Here is a 22,674-nt window from a genome sequence, read left to right on the forward strand (position 1 = left end):
TTAAATGTTAAAACAGTAGAGAAAATTAATATTTTTTCATTCTTTAGCATGCTCCGGTATAGCATATGCCTGAAGCTTGAAATGATTCTAGTGTGAAATAGATAAAGATGTAATATTTTCTTGTTGTTTTGGTTATATTATTTATTTTAGCTGCTAATGCTTAAGGATATATCTGCATGTTTATATTTAGTATTTATCTTTAGTAGTTTTTAAATGATATAAATTATAATTTCTGTCTTTGTTTAATTATGGACACCAGATCATTTAAAAAGATGGTAATGATAACAAATCATATTGTTGCAATCTCTATTATGATGATGAGTTTTACAATGGTTGAATGATAGAAATGAATATTAGTTTTCTTTGATTAAGATAACATATAGTTATCAAAACTTGTCTTTCAAGCAATGTTATGAGCAAAATTATTAAAGGCACATCAGTTATTTTTTCTTATCTTTCTATTGTTGTATTTGCATTCTTCTTCAGGTCTGGCAAGAGCTAAATCTGTCCCTAGTCACACATACTCTAATGAAGTAGTAACCCTTTGGTATCGACCTCCAGATGTTCTCTTAGGCTCAACAGAATATTCCACTTGCCTCGATATGTGGTAAGAATGCAGCATATATTATGGACATATTGACTTGTTTAGTCAAATTGTATATTTGATAAGTTATGATTGTAGTTTTGGGCATACCTATCTACAAACCCAGTGGGACAAAGAATCCAGTGAACAGTAATCAATATAATGCTTTTTATTTGTGTAGTGCATATCTAAATTCCACTGAAAGAAGACTGAAAAAGAACAAATTGTCTGACTGTTTAATTTCATTCAGTTATTTTAGCCCATTTCTCAAACCTATCAAGTTTTTTGTGGATTTTATTTACTGCCATTTAAGCATTTGATAAAAACAGTCCTAGTTTTAATTTAAACAATTTTCCATATATAACCACCAGTCACACTGGAATGGCATTCTCTAAGTAGCGGAACTTCACTTGCCAGATTAGATGGAAAGAGGCCAGAAGAGTGTCACTTATTAACAGAAAAAGTTTCACCATTTTCATTATACTGCTTTAGAGTGTCTTGAAGGCTTTTGTTTATCAAATTTTAAAATTTAGGTTTCCTTGGAGAATTTTTATAACTACTTAATCTGTACATGGAACAAATTATATAACTACTGATGGTTTTATCTTCAGCTTTTAAAATGTAGAAGCATTATTTTGAAGATGGGGCAGTTAACATTTCTGCTAAGTTGCAAGCATCCAGGCTCCTGGTAGTAAGTACAGTGGAACACAATAGCTGTTGTTATACCTTTTTTCACCAACCAAATTTTAGGAAATTAAGAATGCTAGATTTGAAAGGATTTTTTTCTTTCTTCACTGTGTCAATTATCAAACAGAAATAAAAGACTGCATTCTGCTTCCATATGTACTTCCTTTGTGTTACCTAGGAAGGAGGAGGAGGAGGAGGAGAGGGTGAGAGTAAATTACAGTAATTGGCATGGAAGTAGAATGTTACTGTTCCATTTTCATTTTCTGAAATCAATTTTCATGTTGTTTAATTGGAAAAAACACATTTTTCTTTACCATCTGTGCTTGAAAATTACTATGCATGATGTTGCAGTCAGCCTTCTATAGCAAATTGTAAAAATTTTCATTTGTTTCTGGTATCCAACAATAAAAAGCAAGGGGGTTTGAATTCAACATTGCCTATGTGACTAAGCAGTTCCTTTATAGATAAACAGATTTCTGTTACTGTAGCATAACTGAAGAGAAAATTTGGGTGATAAGCTTAACTTGATCAGAAATTCTATGTTCATTTGTTCTCCATTTTTGTTTGGACTCCTGCAATTCCTGCATTATGCTAAAGTTATATCCAAAAATATGGTTCTGTTTTCAATAGACAACATTTCCCCTAAGATTTGTTGTTCTGGGAATGTGTGCTTGTTCTTTTTTTGTGATCATGAAAATGTAATTTAATATCATTGATTTTCTTTTAGGATAGTGAAAATGGTATGTACAAATTAATTGAATGTTTTCATTCATTCTGATTTAAAATGACTACCAGTTTTTGATCAGATACATTCAAAGATCATAATTTTGACAGAAATATACTCTTTGAAACATTTATAGAGGTATTTTAATGTTATGAGATTTCTAAAATGAAATTCATTATGAGGGGGATTATCAAACCAATCAGAGACTTATTTCCTTGTAATACATATTTCCAAGGTGAAATTAATTATAGCTGGAGGACACAAAAATAATATCTTTACTAATAATCATGAAATATTGAAGTCTTATAATGTAGGTCTTCTAATTCAAAAGTCAAAAAGATATAAAGGACCTTTCAGGAAAAATGCTTTTGTTCCAGGTGAAAAATGAGCCATTACTGATTACATATATCAAATATATGCATCCACCAAAATTATAATTCAAGCTGCAGTCTGTAGCAAACTAATCAAACAGATTACAGTAGATATATATAGTTGTTGGGTACATCTGATAGCAGCATTTAAATGTTTCACACAATCTTCAACTGAATTTCAGCTGAATCTATTCCAAAAATTATTTTCTAAAAAAAATAGCTCTGTGCAGATGTAAAATTTTTTCCACCTTATATGCTTTATCATGAAGAAAGAGCTTTTTTTTCTGTATTATATTATAGCAAAATAGCAGAGCGTTGTCTAGGCAGTTTCCGATAACCAGATATGGTTGAATGGGGGAAAATTATACCATATGATTCAGGGGTGAAATCTAAAAATTTTCCCTACTGGTTCTGTGGGCATGGCTTAATTGGTGGGCGTGGCTTGGTGGTCAGATGGCTTGGTGGGCATGGCCAATAACAATAAATAATAAAAATAATAAACAAAGTATAAAAAAACAATAAGAGGTACCAAAAACCAACTTTCACACTTTACACACACACAACACAACTGACTCACACACAATGTAAAAGCAGCTGCACTTCACACTTCACATAGCCACAAAAAGCTCAAAAACCAACTTTCACACTTTACACACACACAACTAACACACACACACATACAAACAATACAGCTTTCTGAGATTTTGTGTGTTTGTGTAGTTAGAGTGAAACACTACAGAAACACACCAAATCTCAGAAAGCTGCGCAAATATTTTATTTTATTATTTTATTTTATTTTATTTTATTTTATTATTTTATTTTTTTATTTTTATTTTTATTTTATTTTTATTTTATTTTATTTTATTTTATTTTGGACTTCAAATCTTAGAGTTCCTCAGCTAGCAAAGCCAGCCAGTTGATCACTGAGGAAATAGATTAGTTGAGCGATTGATGCTGTCTGGCTGAAACTGAAACTGAAACTGATTTCGGGCTGTGACCATGCGTTCCTCAGTAATCAGGTAAGTGCCTTAGAATCTCTACTCTTACTTGTAGAAAACATGTTTTCTACAAGTAAAAGTACAAGTAAGGTTCTGCTGTTTTTTACTTTTAAAGGCCTTTTTCGGCTGAAGCAAAACCAGCTTTTAAAAGTAAAAAAAAAAAACTCTGCAGATGGTGCGGCTCAGGGATTTTTGCTACCGGTCCTCCGAACCATCGCTACCGGATTGCGCGATCCCGTCCGATCCGGGAGCATTTCACCCCTGATATGATTCATTTCTATACTATTAGACTACCGTAGCAGACTTTTCAAAGGGCTGTCTTTAAAGTTTGCCTGAAACTGCATTTGTTTCAGACGACAGCTGCTTGGCTTCTGGATGGTAAAATCTGATTTAGCACCAAAACACTGGTGCTGCAGTCATTACATGGGCTGCCCAATTTACAAGTCCAGTTTTATATGTATTACATTTATATTCTGCTATTTTATTGCCATCTTAGAGATAGTCCTGAGATTATGGAATTGTATAACCTCACTTGAAATTTGCTTCCATATTGTTATTTTTCAAAAAGACATTACACAAATTTATTTAGACTATTTGTGGGAGTTGTGGTAGAGTTGGGCTGCCTTTTTGTTTTATTTTGTTCAACTGTTGATTTTGGTTATGGGTGGTTTATTTTAGATTGCATATTTTTTTTACTGTAGTTATCTCAAAAATGGTCCCAGTAAAATTTTTCTATTTTTTCTGTCAGGATATTGTCAAAAAATACCATTCTGACCTTTCAGAACAATTTAAAAGCCTTCCAATAGTTAAGGCTCTTTTGACAGAATAATTTTCCTTTCATCTTAGAATCGATTATTATTTTTCTCATCCCTTTTTCTTGTTTATTTCTAGACATATAGCAATAGCAATAGCATTTAAACATATAGCATTCCATAGTGCTTTACAGCACTTTCTGGGCAGTTGACAATGTCAGCATATTGTCCCCAACAACATGGTTTCTCATTTTACTGACCTTGGAAGGATGCGAGGCTGAATCAGAATCTAACTCCAGGCTGTGGGCAGTTTGTCTTCAATACTGCTTTATAACCACTGCACCTAGATATATTCCATATTGTAACATTTATTTAAACAGCATCACTGCTTCAACTATCCAAACTTATTTGGCATTTTCCTGTCCTGCAAACCTATGCTTGAAACATCTTCCTAGAATGACTGTCTGAAATTATTTAATTCAATTTAGGTTTCTCCTTAAAATTAACTTCTTTGGATCATTTCCTTAATTTTTTTATTTTATTGCAAGTTATCAAAACATACTTCTTTAAACTAGATGATCCGTGATTGGCTTATTGTTCTGAAGTATTTTCAGAAGTTCAGAAGTACATTCACCCATCCCCAAACCCATGCGCTCCTTCATATAAATACATGATATCTGTCATGTCCTCCCCATGTACCATCCCCAACCTGCACCCTTTACATTCCACTATATCCTTGGTCTATGTAGTACCTCTTGTGCACCTCTTTACATCCTCATGCACTCTCCTGAACTACATGGTGCCTTTTGTGCACTACTTATATCTTCCCAGATGAGGGCATATGATATTGGAGCATGGGTTGGAAAGGGTGCACAAGAAGTACCAAGGGCTTCAAGAAGAAGCTCAGGATGTGTGCGGGTCAGGGAGGGCATGGGTTGGGAAGAGATGTGCAGAAGTGTGTAAGGGGTGATCGTGGGTTAGGGAAGGTGCATGGGAATTCATCCTTAGTTCAGGTTCAGGTTGGGGAATGTGCCTGAGTGGCTGGAGCATAAGATCTAGTGACCAATCCTGCTGGCTTTGCCTTGCCTCCCTATCAGCCACCTTTACTTGTTTGAAGCTGGTATGGAACATCCAGCAATCAGTAAGCAATATCATATGCCCTCATATTCTTCCTCCTGGCTTTCTTATTGATTTATGGGAAACTCTCAGGAAGCGTTGAAATAATCTGATTGTGGCAGTGTATTGGTACTAAAGTGGCCACAACTTTCACAAATTTAATTTCCATGAGAGTATTGGGACCTAGCATTCTGTTCTTTAGCCCATTTGAGGTATCTTGTTTCCAAAAGTATTGCCTATGATCATTGTTTCAACTGGTTGAAGGTGAAAGACACAATAACTTTAATATTATATAGCTAACAATGCAATCTATTTCAGGTTACATATATCTGTGTTTACTATCTTCTATTATAGAAATTCTATATTTATTTTAAATTACTATAGAAATCCTATATACCTGTACAAACATCAGTAACAGTATAACGAAGGGGTAATGTTATTGAGAAATTAATACAGAAGAAAATAATATTTGTAATTGTGGTTACTTGTATCTTTGATTCCTCTGTAATAGAGGTAGAGATGTGTACTGTATAACAATATGATTTATGTGGAAATATGAATAGACAAATTAATAGAAATAAAGTATATTCATGGATATTATTTGCACATCTATACACCTATGCAACTTATCCAAGTTATCACTTAATTTTCATAATTCATCAGTCATAAAACCTTCATCTGGAAATTACAGTATTTGGTTGCTATAGTTGTTAAGAATTTTTTTTTAAGGCAAAGAAATACAAATCTAACCACAGGACAATGGTGGGAAGCAGGTGACAGTGGCTGTAAGCTATTTATACACTCCATTTGTCACTGTATGGCATTGGAAAGTAACCAAAAGCTAATGATTCATATTCAGTATTAATATTCTCCGGCTTTCTGTGTAAATAGCCACTAGCTATTTAAGAATATTAATGAAGCTATCTATGGCATTAGTAATAGTAAAAACAAGCAGTGGGAATCATTGTGGAATATATTATAGTGTACTAGTCCTAGTCTCAACATGTAACTACTGGTAAGTGATTTGTAATATGTTAAGGATATTATGTAATATAAAGCTGCTCCAGTTTATTATTTTAGTGTCTTTTTCCTTTAGGGTGGTTAGTATTCTTATTTAATGTGATTACAAATATAAATCCATGTGATATCAACAAAATAATCCTGAAGGTTAAATATAATTTTTCTATTTCTATTTATTTTATTTTTCCTAGCTTTTGTGCTGTGGTTAAGTGAAAGAGGAGAAAGACCCTAAATAAAGCAACACAAGATAATTAGGATTTCATCCTTGCTTTTCCCTTTTTATTTCATACTGATAAGCAAAGAAGAATATAAACTAGAAGCTGTCAGAGGTCCTGGAATTTGAAAAGGTTTGAACTACCTTTTCTTCTTTTTTACAGTCCTCTGCTATCTAAGCAAAAGCAGTGATCCCATTTGGTTCTTGATATATCTTTCATACACGCCACTTTAAACCTCACTGATGCATCCCTCCTACTTTAGATTTTTGTTTCATTCCTTTCATATTTCAGAAATAAAAGATCACTAGGATGTTAAAGAGAAACAACAGCACTTTGGCTATCTTTCATACTCAATACCCTTCATAGAGTATTTGTTATTTATTTGATTAACTTGAAACCTGAATAATGGATAGCTTTCTGCAGTGATATTGCTTCCCATTGTTTTCTATAGTGACATCACCCATCAGCCTTTGAAATGGCCTGTAATTAATGGTGATAGGAGCACACTCATTATTTAGGCAGTACTCATGTAATGACCACAGGTTTTTTTATTTTATTAGTTTGTCAAACATGTACAAGATAGCAGTATGAACATGGAAATGAATGAAGAAATTAATACAAATAAATGGGGACAGTAGGGCAGGCACAGTAGGCACGCTGGTGCACTTATGCACATCCACTTTACGGACCTCTTAGGTATGGGGTGAGGTCCCTGATAGACAGTTTAAGGTTGAAGTCGTGAAGGTTTGAGGATGTAACAATGAAGTTGGGTAGAGCATTCCAGGCGTTGACCACTTGGTTGCTGAAATCGTATTTTCTACAATCGAGTTTGAAGCTTTAGTCTGTATTGATTGTTTTCCTGTGTATTATTGAGGTTGAAGCTGAAGATGTGTTTGACAGATAAGACATTGTAGCAGACAATTTTGTGTACTATGTTTAAATCAGACGATAGGTGGTGCAGTTCCAGATTGTCCAAGTCTAAAATTTGAAGCCTGGTGGCATAAAGGATTCTATTTTGAGTAGAGGAGTGGAATACTCTTCTTGTGAAGTACTGCTGGATCCACTCAATCGTATTAATGTCCAATATATAGTATGGATTCCAGGCAGATGAGCTGTATTCGAGAATTGGTCTGGCAAAGGTTTTGCATGCCCTAGTTAGCAATATAGTGTTACTGGGAGAAGAAGCTTTGCAAAATCAGATTAACAATTCTTAATGCCTTTTTGGCAGTGCTGTTTCAGTGAGCTCTGGGGCTTAGATCGTTTGAGATGAGTACTCCTAGGTCCTTGACAGGGTGAGGGTCGTTTCCACCCAACATATATTTGGTGTTTTGATTTTTATTGCCAATGTGAAGGACAGAGCATTTATTAGTTGAGATTTGGAGTTGCCAATTGCACGACCATTCTGATACACAGTCAAGATCGCTTTGTAGGGCAGCAGCATTGTCAGTGGTGTTAAATAATTCTACGTCATCAGTGAAGAGAACACAGCTGCTTTTAATGTGATTGCATAGGTCGTTGATGTAAAGCAGAAAGAGTATGAATCCTAGAACGCTGCTGCTGGGAGACAATGCTGTTAACTGGTGCCAGATTTGAGAGGACCCTCCCTATTTTGACTACTTGTTGCCTATTTGACAGGAATGCAGCTATCCACTTGTGCAGAGATTTGGAAATGCTGTAAGAATTTTGTTTTAGCAGTGGTTTGTTGTGCACTGAATCAAAGGCTTTGCAGACATCTATGTAGATTGCATCTATTGCTTTATTGTGGTCAAGATCTATGGTCCAAATGTTTCTGCAGTGTAGAAGTTGCAGATTACAGGTCAAATTTTTCCTGAAACCAAACTGCTTGTTAGAAAGCAGGTTGTTTGTCTCTAAGTGGAGGGTGATGATTGGTTTATAATTGATTCCATGACTTTACAGGTAATGCAACACAAAGAGATTGGTCTGTAATTTTATACTAGACTAGGGTCTTCTTTTTTAAAGATAGGTATGACGTGGCTAATGGGAAGGATCTTGTTCTGAAAGATACCTCATAGATTGTGCATATAGGTTTAGTTATGGCAGTGGCAAGTTTTTTTTAAGAAGTAGGCACATAATCCATCAGGCCAATAGATAGAGATGACTTTAGGTTACGTAGTGCCATTTCAACATTATCTACTGTAAAGTCAATGTGTGGTAAATCGTTACAACTGGTTATGATACAACTAGGAAATGTGGGGCGGCAGTCATTGCTTTCGACGAAGACTGAACTGAAGAACATATTGAAGAGGTTGGTCTTAACAGCTTCATTATTACAGTCTTCCTTATTAGGCCCCTCTAGGGGTGGGATAGTTTTTGAGTCTTTCTTTAAGTTTGGCATTTACGAAATTGTAGAAGGCTTGAGTGGATTTCGGGTGTAATCAACAAGTTTGTCCAGAGGCCATGTGAAAGCATACTCCTTTCTTGCATGGCTTATGAAACTTGATGAAAGCATATCCCAATTCTCATGGGATTTTAGGAGGTTCCAGAGGCTATGTGACAATATGGTGTGCTCTTGCATGGCCTCCAAACTCTCTGGGACTTAAGTGAAAGGGCACTCTTAAACCTTTGAAAATTGGCATCTAGTGAGTAGAATCCTTCTTGTGGGATATGCTTTTATTTTAAAAATAGTAAGATAAGAGTTTAAAAATTGGACACTAGAATGAATTAAAAACTTCAGTTAAAAGAGACATATTTAAATTTGACTAACAGTTAGTTACAGAATGGTGCAAAATATTCTAATACAGGAAATGTTGAAGGATAGTTTTGAAAAACAAAATCAGAAATAAATATTAATGTCAGCAGCTATATGTGCCCTGTCAGTGTTTGTGGAAGTGATCATGGTGGTTCTTTGATTGAGCTGCCTGAGAGATGCAGAGAAGTAAACAATAGCCCAAACAAGGAACACCAAGATCATTCCCATCAACATAACAGAGAAAGCCACTAGTATATAAAATAAAAGCAATGCCCATTCCCTTCTGGGACCGATTATATTATTTAGTTTGGTAATGAAATGTCTGCAAGAAAACAACTAAAGCTGCTTTCTGAGCACCAAGGACCCTTCAGTTCAATCTGAACTGCCAATATCCTTTTTCTATCAATCCTACACACAGAATTCAACACAAAATTAATGAAGTCAGTTCACCTTACTGAAGTAATAAATGTTACTTGATTCATTAATATTTTGGATTTCAGAATACATTCAGAGTTCATTGCAAAGACAATGAACTGAGGATGTTTGGGTCCTTTGCTTGCATATTAATAGGCTGTACTCTTTGTTCCTTTTTCTTCTCCCTATTGAATACTAATTTAAACATTAAATTGTTGGTCATAAATGAAAGGCCTTTTGGGGTGATTGACAGTAGTTTTGCCCAATCAAACACAAATGTATTTTAGGGTCCAGCCAAAGAACCAGGCAGATTAATCCACATTAATTCCTAATGATTCCAACATTGAAGTTTCTAGTCTAGTCCTTTAACCACTAAATCAAATTGGGTAGGGGGAGCATTCCTATACCAAAAAGTGGTGGGTTACTGCAAAATTATTTTGGTTATAATAAAGTTGTTAATGTGCATTTACAGAAATAGTTTTCATAGAAATATTAGTTATGACTTAGTGACTTCCATATTAAGCTTAATTTTATACAAAAGCATTGCTGAAGTTGATTACTGATGACTTGTGAATTGAATATTCTACATAAATAGTCATAAGAAACTCAAAGAAGTCTTAGAATGGTATGGAAAGCATTCAGTATTTATACATTCAAGAAGCTATACATATATCGTCTTCTTTGTTCTTTAAGCACTCAATTACTTTATTTTATGGCAATTTCTCATTGCAGTTTGTAATGATTTGTGTTGTCATCTTAAAAAATGAGAATAGCATACACATTTACCTCTTAAATTTGTAGTTGCAATCTAAGAATTTTTTTAAAAAAGTATTTATATGCTAGCAACCATTTTTTCCCCCCATGACTGTACATGTATATATAACTTCCATGAAACTGCATGTAGACATTTGGTTAAAGTTACTTTTTTATTCCTATGTCCTTGACCGAAGATTGGTACACTTCTTCTATCTGGGATGGTCATCCTCTTTCACCGAGCGCGCAACTTCAGGACAGATGCACATGGAGTGATGAAGGAGGAAGGGGACATCTACCTAGCCAGCCAGATCAGCCTAATCAAACCCTGGCGATCAGTGGGATGACAGCTGTCTCAGACAGATTGCTCTCACATTTTTTATTCCAATACTAGGTTTCTGCACAAGATCATCAATGTCTATACCATGAAATGCAATACTGTTGGTTAGGAAAAAAAAGCAACAGTCTGCAATCAAAATTAAACAATCACTTTGCTTCCATGATTTAGAGAAATATCTACAAAAGCTGTTTATATTTTTATCTTGGTTAATATATGGTTGTCTTAGCAGATAGCTCACCCTATTTGAACAAGGGTTTGTCTTGAGTGAGGGTCTTTCATAAAGCTCCAGTAAAGTTGCTATATACAAATTAATAAATAAAATGTGAGCCATATCTAATATCAATAAAATACAATGGTTATGAAGTTTTTCTTTATTCTATCTCTTCTGATACTAGTGTACTCAGTCTCACATGTACCCCAAATATTTTTCGAATAATTCTTATGGAAACATGCAGAGGGGGTTTCTTATTTTTCTAGCAAATATAATTTTGTGAACAGAAAGACATCGTTTTCAATGCTACAGTATATTTGAAGCTATTTTGTAAAAAGGCAAGTCTGAGTTTTTCATAGGCAATAACAATAATTTTTCTCATACTTACTCATAGTCAAGAATCCAATAAAACTATCTGCAGGGTGTATACTAGGGTTCACGCAGATTTTTTTGCTCTGTAATTTATTTTATACTTTTTGTTTTTTAGGGGAGTTGGTTGCATTTTTGTGGAAATGATTCAAGGAGTTGCTGCTTTTCCAGGAATGAAAGATATTCAAGATCAGCTTGAAAGAATTTTTCTGGTAAGTTCATCTAACATTTTTAGCAAGTTTTAATTTTGTTACCTCCCTGCTCTTACATAAAAAATTGAAAACTGAGAATTGTTTTAGATTATTAGTCCCTTTGAACAAAACGGTGCAATATATATTTGTAAAACACATTATGGTACATTAACTAAAACGATCTGCTTCAATTATAAAATCATTAATTATTGAGATTTTTTTTCCTTTTCTTCCTTTTTCCTTGTGTAGACTGTGATTCTGTATAAGTTTCCTTATATTCAAAAAAGAGATTCTTATTTTGGACATTATCATTTTGGGATTGATGGTTCATGTCTGTATCATTATTATTTTTTTGCACTGTCCATGTGGAATATAAATGTTCTGTTTTATATATTCTATTTATTTTTTCAAGAAATTTTATTAGAATATTTTTTGTAGCATAAAATACAAATGAAAATAAAAATCAGAAAAAGGGGGAAAGGGAATATGAGAAAAAGAAGAAAAAAGCTTTCCTACTCTTTTCAATAGAATACAACCTCAGCTTTTTGTTTTGCGTCTGAATAACAACAAGACGTTTATATAGTTGCAAAATTAAACCAAGCCTTAACCTAAAATTTCATTTTTTCCCCCCTATTCTACATGGAGTATAATGTCCAAATGGGAACAAAACTAAAGAAAATCTGGCTTGCTTTTGTTTGTTTTTTACAACAGTTGGCTTTACCATTTCTGCCAGGTCTACTGTTTTTTCCACCTTATCCTTCCACTGTAAGAAATAAGATATCTTTCCATTTTCTGAATTTTCATATATACCGCTGTCAGCATGTCTCTTTCTCTGAGAGAAAGAGGGTGGGTGGGTGGGTGGGTGGGTGGGAGAGAGAGAGAGAGAGAGAGAGAGAGAGAGAGAGAGAGAGAGAGAGAGAGAGATCATATAAATCATTTAATATCTAATATCAGTTTTATATCCATTCTAAAAATCAAAACCTTTCTTAAAATTAATATCCTTACAATTACAATGACTACAACCCTACATTTATTACATCCTACAATTGCAATGCTAACAAATATTCAATATATCATTTTGAAAAAATATATTTTAGATTAAAATCATATCCAATTGAATATATTCATTTTCTAAATTCAATTTCAACAATCTGTTCCAAAATTTCTAAAAACAAATTCATCACATTTTAAAACCTATTCCAAACCTATAGGTTCAAGACAAATTGTATTCATAGAGTCAATCTTTAATTCAAATTTGGAATGGAGATCTTGAACTTGTTCTCTTATGGTTTAAAGTCACACCTGCAGATCTGCTTTTAGTTCCATTAAAACAATTTTATTTGAATCAACATCATAATAAACACCCTTTTCAAAATGCCCAGTTTTTGAAATGTGTATTTCAAAAAGTCAGTTTTGTCATTTGCTTGTGAAATATCTCCAGTGGTTTGAGAAGTTTTTTTACATCGTTTCATTGCTTTATTCCCACTGCTTCAATTATTTTGTTTGAACGTTTCTCTAAAATGCTTCTCATGACATCCAGCTGAGTTGGCTTCCTCCTTTGTAATTTGATATTCACCTTGTTTATTTAATCAAACCTGGCTTTCCCAGTCTTTTATATTCTTTGACTCCCTCTTGTGGCCAAAGAACAAATCTTTTAGATGGCAGACCTACAAGTCTGAAATAACTTAAATCAGTCAGGTTCACTTTTAGTCTTTTATTCTCCAACAACAAGCACCTCAAGAGTTATAAGTTATAGATCCTATGAGCATTGCAGATTCATAGAAATAGGCAAAATTGTCCTTTAAAATTTTAAATTTTTATGTTTCTCAGAGAAAGATTATAAAAATAAAGTTATTCAGAGTTTCCTTATTTTAGCTCATCATTGGTGTTCCTCCTCCTCATCAGTGTGCATTCATGATTTTTCTAAAATGGCACAGCTCTTCAAAAAGTGAATAGCACAGTGTAAAGAAAGAACCTCTTTTGCACCAATAAAGGTAAACAATAAAAAAGATGATTAAGATAGAGAGGGCATGAACTATTGTTCAAAAAAAGAAGTAGTTTGAAAAAAAAATAACTGCTAGTCCTGCTTCCTAGTTGATGACTTATTAGCCAATTCTCACAAACTGGTATTGTGTAGATGATTTTGGAGACTGATTTCTAGGAAACTTACTGTCTCTGGTGAGTTCTTCATTTGGAAAAAATGAGCCCTGGAGATCTTCACCAAGGAGCAATTGGATGGCCTTACAGAAAGTCCATATTCTATTCTCTTTTTTAAAGTAGAATTCTGGTCATTAGCATTCTGTTTTAAATTTGAACCTAACTAGACGCCCATTAAATTAGTTCTTATTTCTGGCTTTCTTTAGTCTGAGAGAACAAAGTATTTTCACAATACAAAATCTGCAAAGCATAGCATTATATAAGATGATGTTACAGCTTTCACAGAAAGACATTTATTATGTAAGCCATTATAGGAAACTGTATAACTCAGGAGTCCCAGGCCATGGCCTATTCGCAACCAGGCTGCATGAGAGGTGGTCTGGCATGTGTGCGAGAATGGGCATCGGCGCTTGCAGTTCCACTCACGCTTGCAATGGTTGCATGCACCAGCCACTCACTCAAATGAAACTCTGCGTGCCGCTGAAATAAGATGCAGTTTGAGCAATGAATACAAATACTGTTAAGAATCTTCTTCCTTGGGCTTTCCTGACATAGAACTCATAGGACTTGGGATGTAGGCAGAGTAATCCTGGGTATTAATTGTAGCTTAATCAAATTTAAAATGCTTACAGAAGAATTAAACTACTGGAGGTAATAGTAAAACCATTTAAAAACAAGCAAAAAATTTTAGGTTGCTGGTGTTTCTTATTTTTATGCTTATACAATAATTTGTATGCTATCTACACCTAAGACTTGGGGGCAGCTAGTAACATAATATAAAATCACAATCCAACAAGTTATAAAATAATAGTATCATAAAATCCCATAGTATAAAATATATTTTACTTCTCAAGCAACTATAAATAATTAAAAATACCCTATGAATTACTATTCCAATATTGTTTGACAACTTTTGTCAAATATTAATAGGAAGAGAGCTATCCTAAACTTAAACACTTTACAGCAGTGTTTCTTATTTTTCTTTTTCTTTTAGGACCACTTCCTACTTTTAAAAATTGATGTAGGATTCCGAAATAATTTTTGTTTATATGAATCATATTGATCAATATTTAGCATATTAAAAATCCACTCATTTGCAGTCACTACCACTTTGTGAAATTATATTATTTTTCAATCATTTGACAAATAATTTTGATTTCATGGACTCCCAAGAGAGTTTTGAGACCATACTTGAAGAAACATTGCTCTAGACTAATGTGGCATAACCACAACACTTCAGCATTCTGCTGAGGTGTGCAGGATGGGCAGATCCTATTTAAGTAGGCACTGTTAAATACAATCAAGATGTAAGACACGAAATGCTTCATAGGTGATTACTAGGAGCTTGAATTGGGTAGAGAAGCAAACGGGAAACCAATGCCATTACCTGTTTTAATCAGTCAATAGGTAAAAATAGGTTTTTAGAGGTGTACCTTTGAATCATCTTCAAGGACAGTGCCATATAAATTAAATTCAGTAGTCAAGATGCAAGATGCAAGCATGAGTCTCTATCACTAGAACCTCCCATTCCTGAAAAGGCCACAAGCGGCACATTAGTGAAAGCCATGGAAAGACTCTTCTAAACTTCACCTGATGATATAACTTACAACCACAATTGAGCCCAACATTTCTGTTGCTAAGAGAGACAATTATTAATGGGTTTTGTCCCATGTTATGACCTTCATTGCCACAGTTATTAAGTGAATCATTGCAGTTAAGTGAGTAATAGAGTTGTATGAATCTGGCTTCCCTGTTGACTTTGCTTGTCAGAAGGTTGCAAAAGGTGATCCATGACCCTGGGATATATTACAACCAGTTGTCAATCACTGAAATTTTGATCACATGACCCATGGGATATCACTATGGTCATAAACGTGAAAAATGGTCATAAGACACTTTTTTCAGAGCTGTTGTAACTTTGAAGTGTCACTAAACGAATGGTTGTAAGTGAAGGACTTCCTGTACATCTGAATGTAAAGTCTAGGAAAGCTTCCAACTGGTAGATTATCTTCTTTAGATGATGTTCAGTTGCATCTAAACCTACATATAGAAATCACCTGAAGTTAGAGGTTTTTTAGGCTAAAAGCAATTCCATCTCACTGGAATTCAACCTGAGTATGTCCCAGTGTAGCCATATTAGAGATATACCGTTTCACATTTAAAACCAATATGTCCGTTGCATGTGTTGGTACCTCTTGCTAGAATCTGCATATTTTCCTGGACTCACCTGGTAGAAAAAAAATCAAAGGATCATACCTTTTTAAGTTAAATAAGTAATGTGTTTCCCCGAAAATAAGACCCTATCTTATTTTTATTTTATTTTTTGAACCCTGAAATAAATCCTTGGCCTTATTGCCATGTGTTCAAAAGATTGGGTTTATTATCAGGAGATGTCATATTTTGGGGGAAACGGGGTATTGTATTCACTAGTCTGAAATACCCTGCCAGATAGATAATTCTTTTCATTCAGAATCTTTAGTAGCTGACACCCCACCATCTTCTCCATAATCTTTCTTAATTAGAGATTGATTAATTGCACTTAATTATTTATGTAATGAGCTAGCCAACTCTACATCAGATCTGGGTGGAATATGGGTTTAATCCGGAATGGCTAGGTAACAAAATGACCTCCATCAAGGCAATTGCAATCCATCACCATTTTTTGAATCCAGCTATGCTTCTTTCCGTAACAGCTCAAAGCAGCCAATAGAGCAAAAATCCAGCCACATGTGGCATTTAATAGCATCAAGGACCCTTTCACTTCTTTGGAAATTCAAGTGAATTTCAGGTTGTAAGGGATCGCCTTATCAATAAGTAAGATATTTGACAAAGTAGACCACAGCCTACTTCTTGATAAGCTAGAAAAATGTGGGCTAGACCAGCGGTCATCAACCAGTGGTCCGTGGACTACTGGTGGTCTGTGAGAAAATTTTGGTGGTCCGCAGACAAATTATTTGCATTTTTTATATTGCACTAAATCAGTGGTCCTCAAACTACGCCCCTGAGCCAGATATGTGCAATGAACGTTTGAGTTGCTGCAGAGAATCTTTCCCTTCAAGGTCTTTTTGTGTGGGTCAGAGGGGGGTAGAAATTCCGACTTGGGGTCTGCTTCAGCCTCCTGGTGCGGGGTTTTGGGCAAAGGCTGGAGGGAAGCACTGCTGGTGGCAAAGAGACGGATGGCCTTGTTCCAGTGGAACTGCCTCATGGCTTGGAACTGGCTGACCATCTTAGCTCACTGAGCCTTCAGGTTCTCACTTCCTGGCCTTGCATTCCCACAGGTCTTCCCTCTACTTGTAAAGCCTATGCTCCAAGTCTTCAATGAGGTGCTTCTGCTGAGCCTCCTTCTTGGCCAGATCCAATTTGATCTGAGCCAGCTGTTTTGCCAACTCTTTCTCGTGGTGGCTGCTTAGCTCCAACAATTGCTTCCTGTTGGGGCCCTAAGGAACCCGGGCAGGTAGGCAATGAGTGGCTGGGAGGGGAGGGGCAAGTGGAGGCCAGTGAGGCACCCCTTGACATGAGTGACATCAAGTTGGCCACGCGCACCCAGTCACATGACCACCTAACCACTCCCACCCAGCCAGTCATTAGGCAGATCATATTAGTGGTCCGTGGGATTTAAAATTATGAATTTAGTGGTCCCTGAGGTCCAAAAGGTTGGTGACCCCTGGGCTAGACAACATCACCACTAGATGGATATGTAACTGGTTGGCAAACTACTCAATAAATCTTTCTTATTGGTAATACATTTACATGGAAGGAAGGAAGCAGTGGGGTACCACAAGGTTTCATCTTAGACCCAGTGCTCTTCAATCTCTTCATAAAAACTTAGATGAGGGGATAGAAGGAGAACTCATCAAATTTAAGATGAGATTAATCTGGCAGGAATAGCCACCACCTCAAAAAAAAAGCTTAGGATCCAAAAAGATCTTGAAAGATTTGAACAATGGGCCATATCCAACAACATGAAATTTAATGTGCAGAAAAATAAGGTTTTACACTAGGCAGATGTAAAAACCAAAGGTATAAATACAGATTAGGTGAAACCTGGTTCAAAAATAGTAAGTGTGAGAGGGACCTTGGGGTCCTAGTAGATGATCATTTAAACATGAGCTAGCAGTGTGCAGCCACCGCCAAAAAAAGCTAATACAATCCTTGATTGTATAAACAGAGGCATAGAATCAAAATCACGTGAAATATTAGTATTGCTTTATAAAACCTTAGTAAGACCACATCTGGAATACTGCATCAGTTTTGGTCACCACATTACAAAAAAGATGTTCAGATTTGGAAAAAGTGCAAAGAGCAACTAAGATGATTAAAGGCCTGAAAACAAAAACTTACGTAGAACGGTTGCAGGGATTGAGTTTGGCTTGTCTAGAGGAAAGAAGGACTAGAGGTGACATGATAGCAGTATTCCAGTATTTGAGGGGCTACCATAAAGAAGGGTCAACTTGTTTTCTAAAGCAACAGAAGGCAAGACAAGAAACAATGGCTGGAAACTAATCAAGGAGAGAAGCAACATGGAAGGTTAAGGAGGAGAAACGTCCTAACAATGAGAACAATTAATCAGTAGAACAGTTTGCTCTCAGAAAGTGTATCTGCTCCATCACTGAAGGTTTTTAAGAGAAGACTGGACAGCCATCTCTGAAATGGTATAGGTTGTTCTACTTGAGCAGGGGGTTGGACTAGAAGACCTCCATAGTCCCTACCAGTTCTATTTTGATTGATATTGATATCAGCTGATTAGATTTTGCCCAGGTGGTACCTGTCACCAAATAACCAAGAGTGACTTTAGAAAAAAGAACTATGAAACTTGAAGCTATTATTTCTTCTGACCTACCATTCCCCAACTACCAGACTACATTCTACAGATGTAATGAGGACAGAAATTATTGATGATTTACAACCTTTGCTGCTATGAGTTATCTTTGATCGTATTTGCTCCTTCTTTTTACCATTGTTTCTTAGACATCTCTTCTATAAGAAAGGCTTATGTTAGTGAAAGTACAAAAATCATACAAACTTTTCTCCTGTTTTAAAAAATCAATTTAGAGAAAGATGTTAGACTGATACTATTATGTGTCACTCAAAGTATTCTGTAACCTTGAGCCCATCTGCTAACTTTTCTTTAATGATGAAGATTGATTTTGTCTGCTTCTAGATGTTTGAAAAAAAATACATATATATTGGGTAAATAATTTAATAAGTATAAGAAGACATCAGTGGAATAGAGCAACTTGGAATTTCTTTGCAGGTTTTTTTTTTTTGCTTTCTTCTTCGGGTCCAATTCTTAAATTATCTTTTTTAGAAAGTAAAGTAGCTACTTGGAGAAATTGTCTGGCAATAGCTGCATATCTCGCCTCTCCCAGCCTGCCCTCTGGTCTGTTAATTGCCTCGTGGTTCACTCTGAAAGTGTTACTACTTTGTAATTGGATTTGTACCAATTAAAATATTTTTTTAAAAATTAAGAACTTATGGTTTCTTCAAAAATGTGGGTATTGAACTAATCTATAAAAATCTAAGGAAATTGTAGATTTGAACTGATTACACTTAGCAAAATCAGTTGTAACCTTTGTTGATTCCACATTGATAAGCTGTAGTCAATTCATCTCACATGCAGATGAATATATATTTACATGTATATTGTCCATGCTAAATATAGATCCTTTTAATTGTAAATTAGTAATTAGATTAGAAGATTAAGATTAAAAATAATTTCAAAACGTAAAATTAACTTCCAGTAATTAGTTTACATTTTGTACTTTCTGTGAGTGATGAAATAAGTTATTGTATTTGAAAGCTTGTAACTCCGTACTTTTTAAAATATAGCTATAAGACCAGGTTTTTCATCAGGAAGTTGAGTTTCTTAATATTAACTTACTAAAGAAGGCAACCCTGAAATTAAGGCACATGCATGAACAAACTGCCAATGAAAATTTTACTGCCTCATACTATTGTATTTAAAACAAACACAAGATTATCCTCCCATTTTATAAAATAAATTATTTAGGAAAAAATCTAGTGTTGTTTTCAGAGACCACAGTAATAAGTTGTTATAAGAGTAGAGAATTTTCTAAATTGTCTGCTTCCATCTGCTGGACATACTAAATATTGCATGGTAGATTTAACTCAACAAAAGCTCTAAGGCCTGATGGCAAACCTATGGCACGTGTGCAAGAAGTGGCATGCAGAACCGTCACCTGCTGCTCTTCCAGGTTCCGGTGTGATGACCAGCTGGTCTTCACGCGTGCAGGAGTGCCAGAAACCAAAATAACAGCTGCCTGGGGCACATGCCTGCTGGGAAGATGATCTTCTGATTTCTGGTGTGTGCATGTGCACATGTGCGATGCCCACCTGGTCTTCCAGTTTCTGGCACACATGCCCACACAAAGATCAGCTGGCCAGTGCACATGTGCGCGCTGAAACCTGCAAGGGAGCAAGAGCAAGGGGAGCAGAGCTGCCAGCTAGGATGAGCCGGGTGGGACTTCCCTTTCTTCCCAGCCGAACAGTCTTCTTGCATGGCTCCAGCCCACTGCATTGCCGCACGTCCACAGTCCGGAATGGCTGGCCAGCTCAGGCTCATGGGGCAGCATGGTAGTGTTTGCTGGCTGGGCGGCTGCCAGCCCTGCCTGCTACTAGTGCCACTGCGAGCAGGCGGCAGTGGTTCTTGCACTGCCACTTTCGGCTGGGGTGCTGGAGCAGGAAAAGGAGGAGGAGCCACCATCAGGGAGGCAAGCACAGCATGGAGATGCTGCCGAGGGGTAAGCGGCATGCCAGTCAGGAAGCAACCGGGGGCCCCTGGCTGCACTGACTTGTTCTTGGTGGCAGGCTGGGGGTGGTTTATCCTGGCCAGAGTTGGGGCAAGCTCTCCCATCTGCTTGGTCCAGGGATGAAATCTAAAAAATTTCCCTACCGGTTCTGTGGCTATGGCTTGGTAGGTGGGTGGGTGTATCCTGTGACTGAGTGGGCATGGCCAACTCTATGTCACTCACAGCCATGCCCACTCAGTCACAACCCCCCACCAAGCCACATCCACAGAACCCAGTAGGATTTTTTTTTTAATTTCTATTCTGCCTTTTCCCTTTTTGTGAGATGTCTGCAGCTGCAGCCTCTCTGCCCGCTTGACATTAGCTCGCCACCTGTTCACCCTTCGCCTTGGGTCGAGGTCCGGGGTCCAGGGATGTGCCATTCCCCGAGGCGCCAGAGCCACCGTCTGCCTCAACTGGGTCAGAGAATGCACCATTCCCCGACTCCGACCTTTCCCAGAGTGCCACCCACTCGCTGCCCGCTTGCCTTTGGCTTCAGTCAGGGGCCGGGCCCAGGGATGCCCCATTTCCTGAGGCCTCAGAGCCACCATCTGTTTGCTGCCTGCCTCAATCCAATCTGCACACACCCAAGCTGCCGCTGATAAATGAATGAAACAAACGGTGTGCACTTGTGCAGCCGGCGCATGGATGGCGGTAGCACAAGGCGGCGATGGCGGTGGCATATTCAAGAAGGAGAGAGACTAAGGTACCTTTTGGATGCTTGCCTTTCCTGGCAGCCAGCCGCTGGAGGAAGGTAAGTACATGCCCTGTGGCGAAGGAAGAGCGGGCGGCAGCTCTGGACCAAGGCTGGTGTCGAGGAATGGTGCATTGCCCAACCCAGTTGAGACAGGCAGCGAGCAGGTGGTGGCTCCGGGGCCTCAGGGAATGGGTGTCCCTGGCCCCTGGCCCCTGATCGAAGGCAAAGGGCGAGCGGGCGGCAAGCAGGCAGCGAGTGGGTGGCAGCTCTGGAGCCTTGGGGAATGGGCCCTGACCCCTGACCAAAAGTGAGCAGGCGGCGAGCGGGTGGCGAGCTGCCTTCCCAGTGTCCCGGTATCCAGCTTGCGAAAGCAGGCAACCGGAAGCCCACGTGGAAGGCAGGCAAGCATGGCAGGGCTTCAGGGAAGGGAGTAAGTTGCTAGCTCCTTCCCAAAAACCCTGCTATGCTTACCTGCCTTCCACATGGGCTTCCGGTTGCAAGTTGGCCATGGGGACGCCGTTAAAGCAGCTTAGAAAGCAGGACCGAGGATTGGTTCGGGGGCGTGGCCAGCCAGCAATTGCTACCATTCAGTGAACCAGCCCCAATCTCCACTACCTACTTGCCTGATCCGGTTCGATCCGGTAGCATTTCACCCCTGGCTGGGCCCCAACCTGAGGCTCAGGAACACCGACGTCCTTTACCTCCGTGGCTGGGAAGGGGCTCTAGCTTTCCAGTGGAGGGAGGCAGCATCCCTGCCCAACTTTCTCTCCCTGTCCAGGGCTGAGGAATCAGGTCATCGGTGGGGATGTCCTGCCACTCTCACGGAGGGCAGGGGGCAGGCACAGAGGCGTGAGGACTCCTGAAACGCCAGGTGGAGCTGGCACATGCGTACCATACAGCTGGTCTGCATGCGCGCATATGCACCAGAAACCAGAAGAGTAGGTAGATGGTATGAATGCGCACAGCGATAACTGGAAGATCGTCTGCTTTTCAGGTTTCCAGCGTGTGTGCGGCGCGTGGTCCCATTTTGGCACTTGGTGCCAAAAAGATTAGCCATCTCTGCTGTAAGGCAATCTGCACAGGGTACTCAGTTTAAATGAATTAAGAAATTCAACATGTTATTTAATACATTGCACTTTGCATGTATACCTTTTTGAATTAGTAGCATCAAGTTCCTTTTAATTAGGCAATAGCAATTAGGAATAATAGCTTTTTCAATGTATAAATAATTTGTGACAAAAGTAGTTATAAAGTTTGATATTTACAAATTTTATAAATTTTATATAAATTTAAAAATGAATTCTGTCTCAGTTAAATTTATTAGTCCAACTTTAAAATGCTTCATAATAAATGATCATCTATATTAAAAATGAATATATTTTTCTTTGTTTTCTTACAGGTTCTGGGAACTCCAAATGAAGAATCATGGCCTGGAGTTGACACTCTACCACATTTCAAGCCAGGTTGGTTTTGCATGCTATTAAAATTATATATTTCATTGTGAAAAGATCTTGGATATATGAACAAAAGCACCATTTCAAGGTTTAGTACGTTAGTAGA

The 22,674-nt window shown here is 37.3% G+C and overlaps 1 protein-coding gene across 4 annotated transcripts in view; it reads left to right on the plus strand.

Moving 5' to 3' along the window:
- The window catches only part of CDK14 (cyclin dependent kinase 14), a 263,918-nt gene that overhangs the window by 137,228 nt on the left and 104,016 nt on the right, over positions 1-22,674 (plus strand). For all 4 annotated transcript variants that reach the window (XM_058183801.1, XM_058183802.1, XM_058183803.1 and 1 more), the window contains 3 exons: positions 487-607; positions 11,382-11,475; positions 22,514-22,577. In XM_058183801.1, the coding sequence (XP_058039784.1) occupies positions 487-607; positions 11,382-11,475; positions 22,514-22,577 (279 nt within the window). The remainder of the gene's footprint in view (positions 1-486; positions 608-11,381; positions 11,476-22,513; positions 22,578-22,674) is intronic.

This window comes from Ahaetulla prasina, chromosome 4 (assembly GCF_028640845.1).
Source record: "Ahaetulla prasina isolate Xishuangbanna chromosome 4, ASM2864084v1, whole genome shotgun sequence".
NCBI classification, from domain to species: Eukaryota; Metazoa; Chordata; class Lepidosauria; order Squamata; family Colubridae; genus Ahaetulla; species Ahaetulla prasina.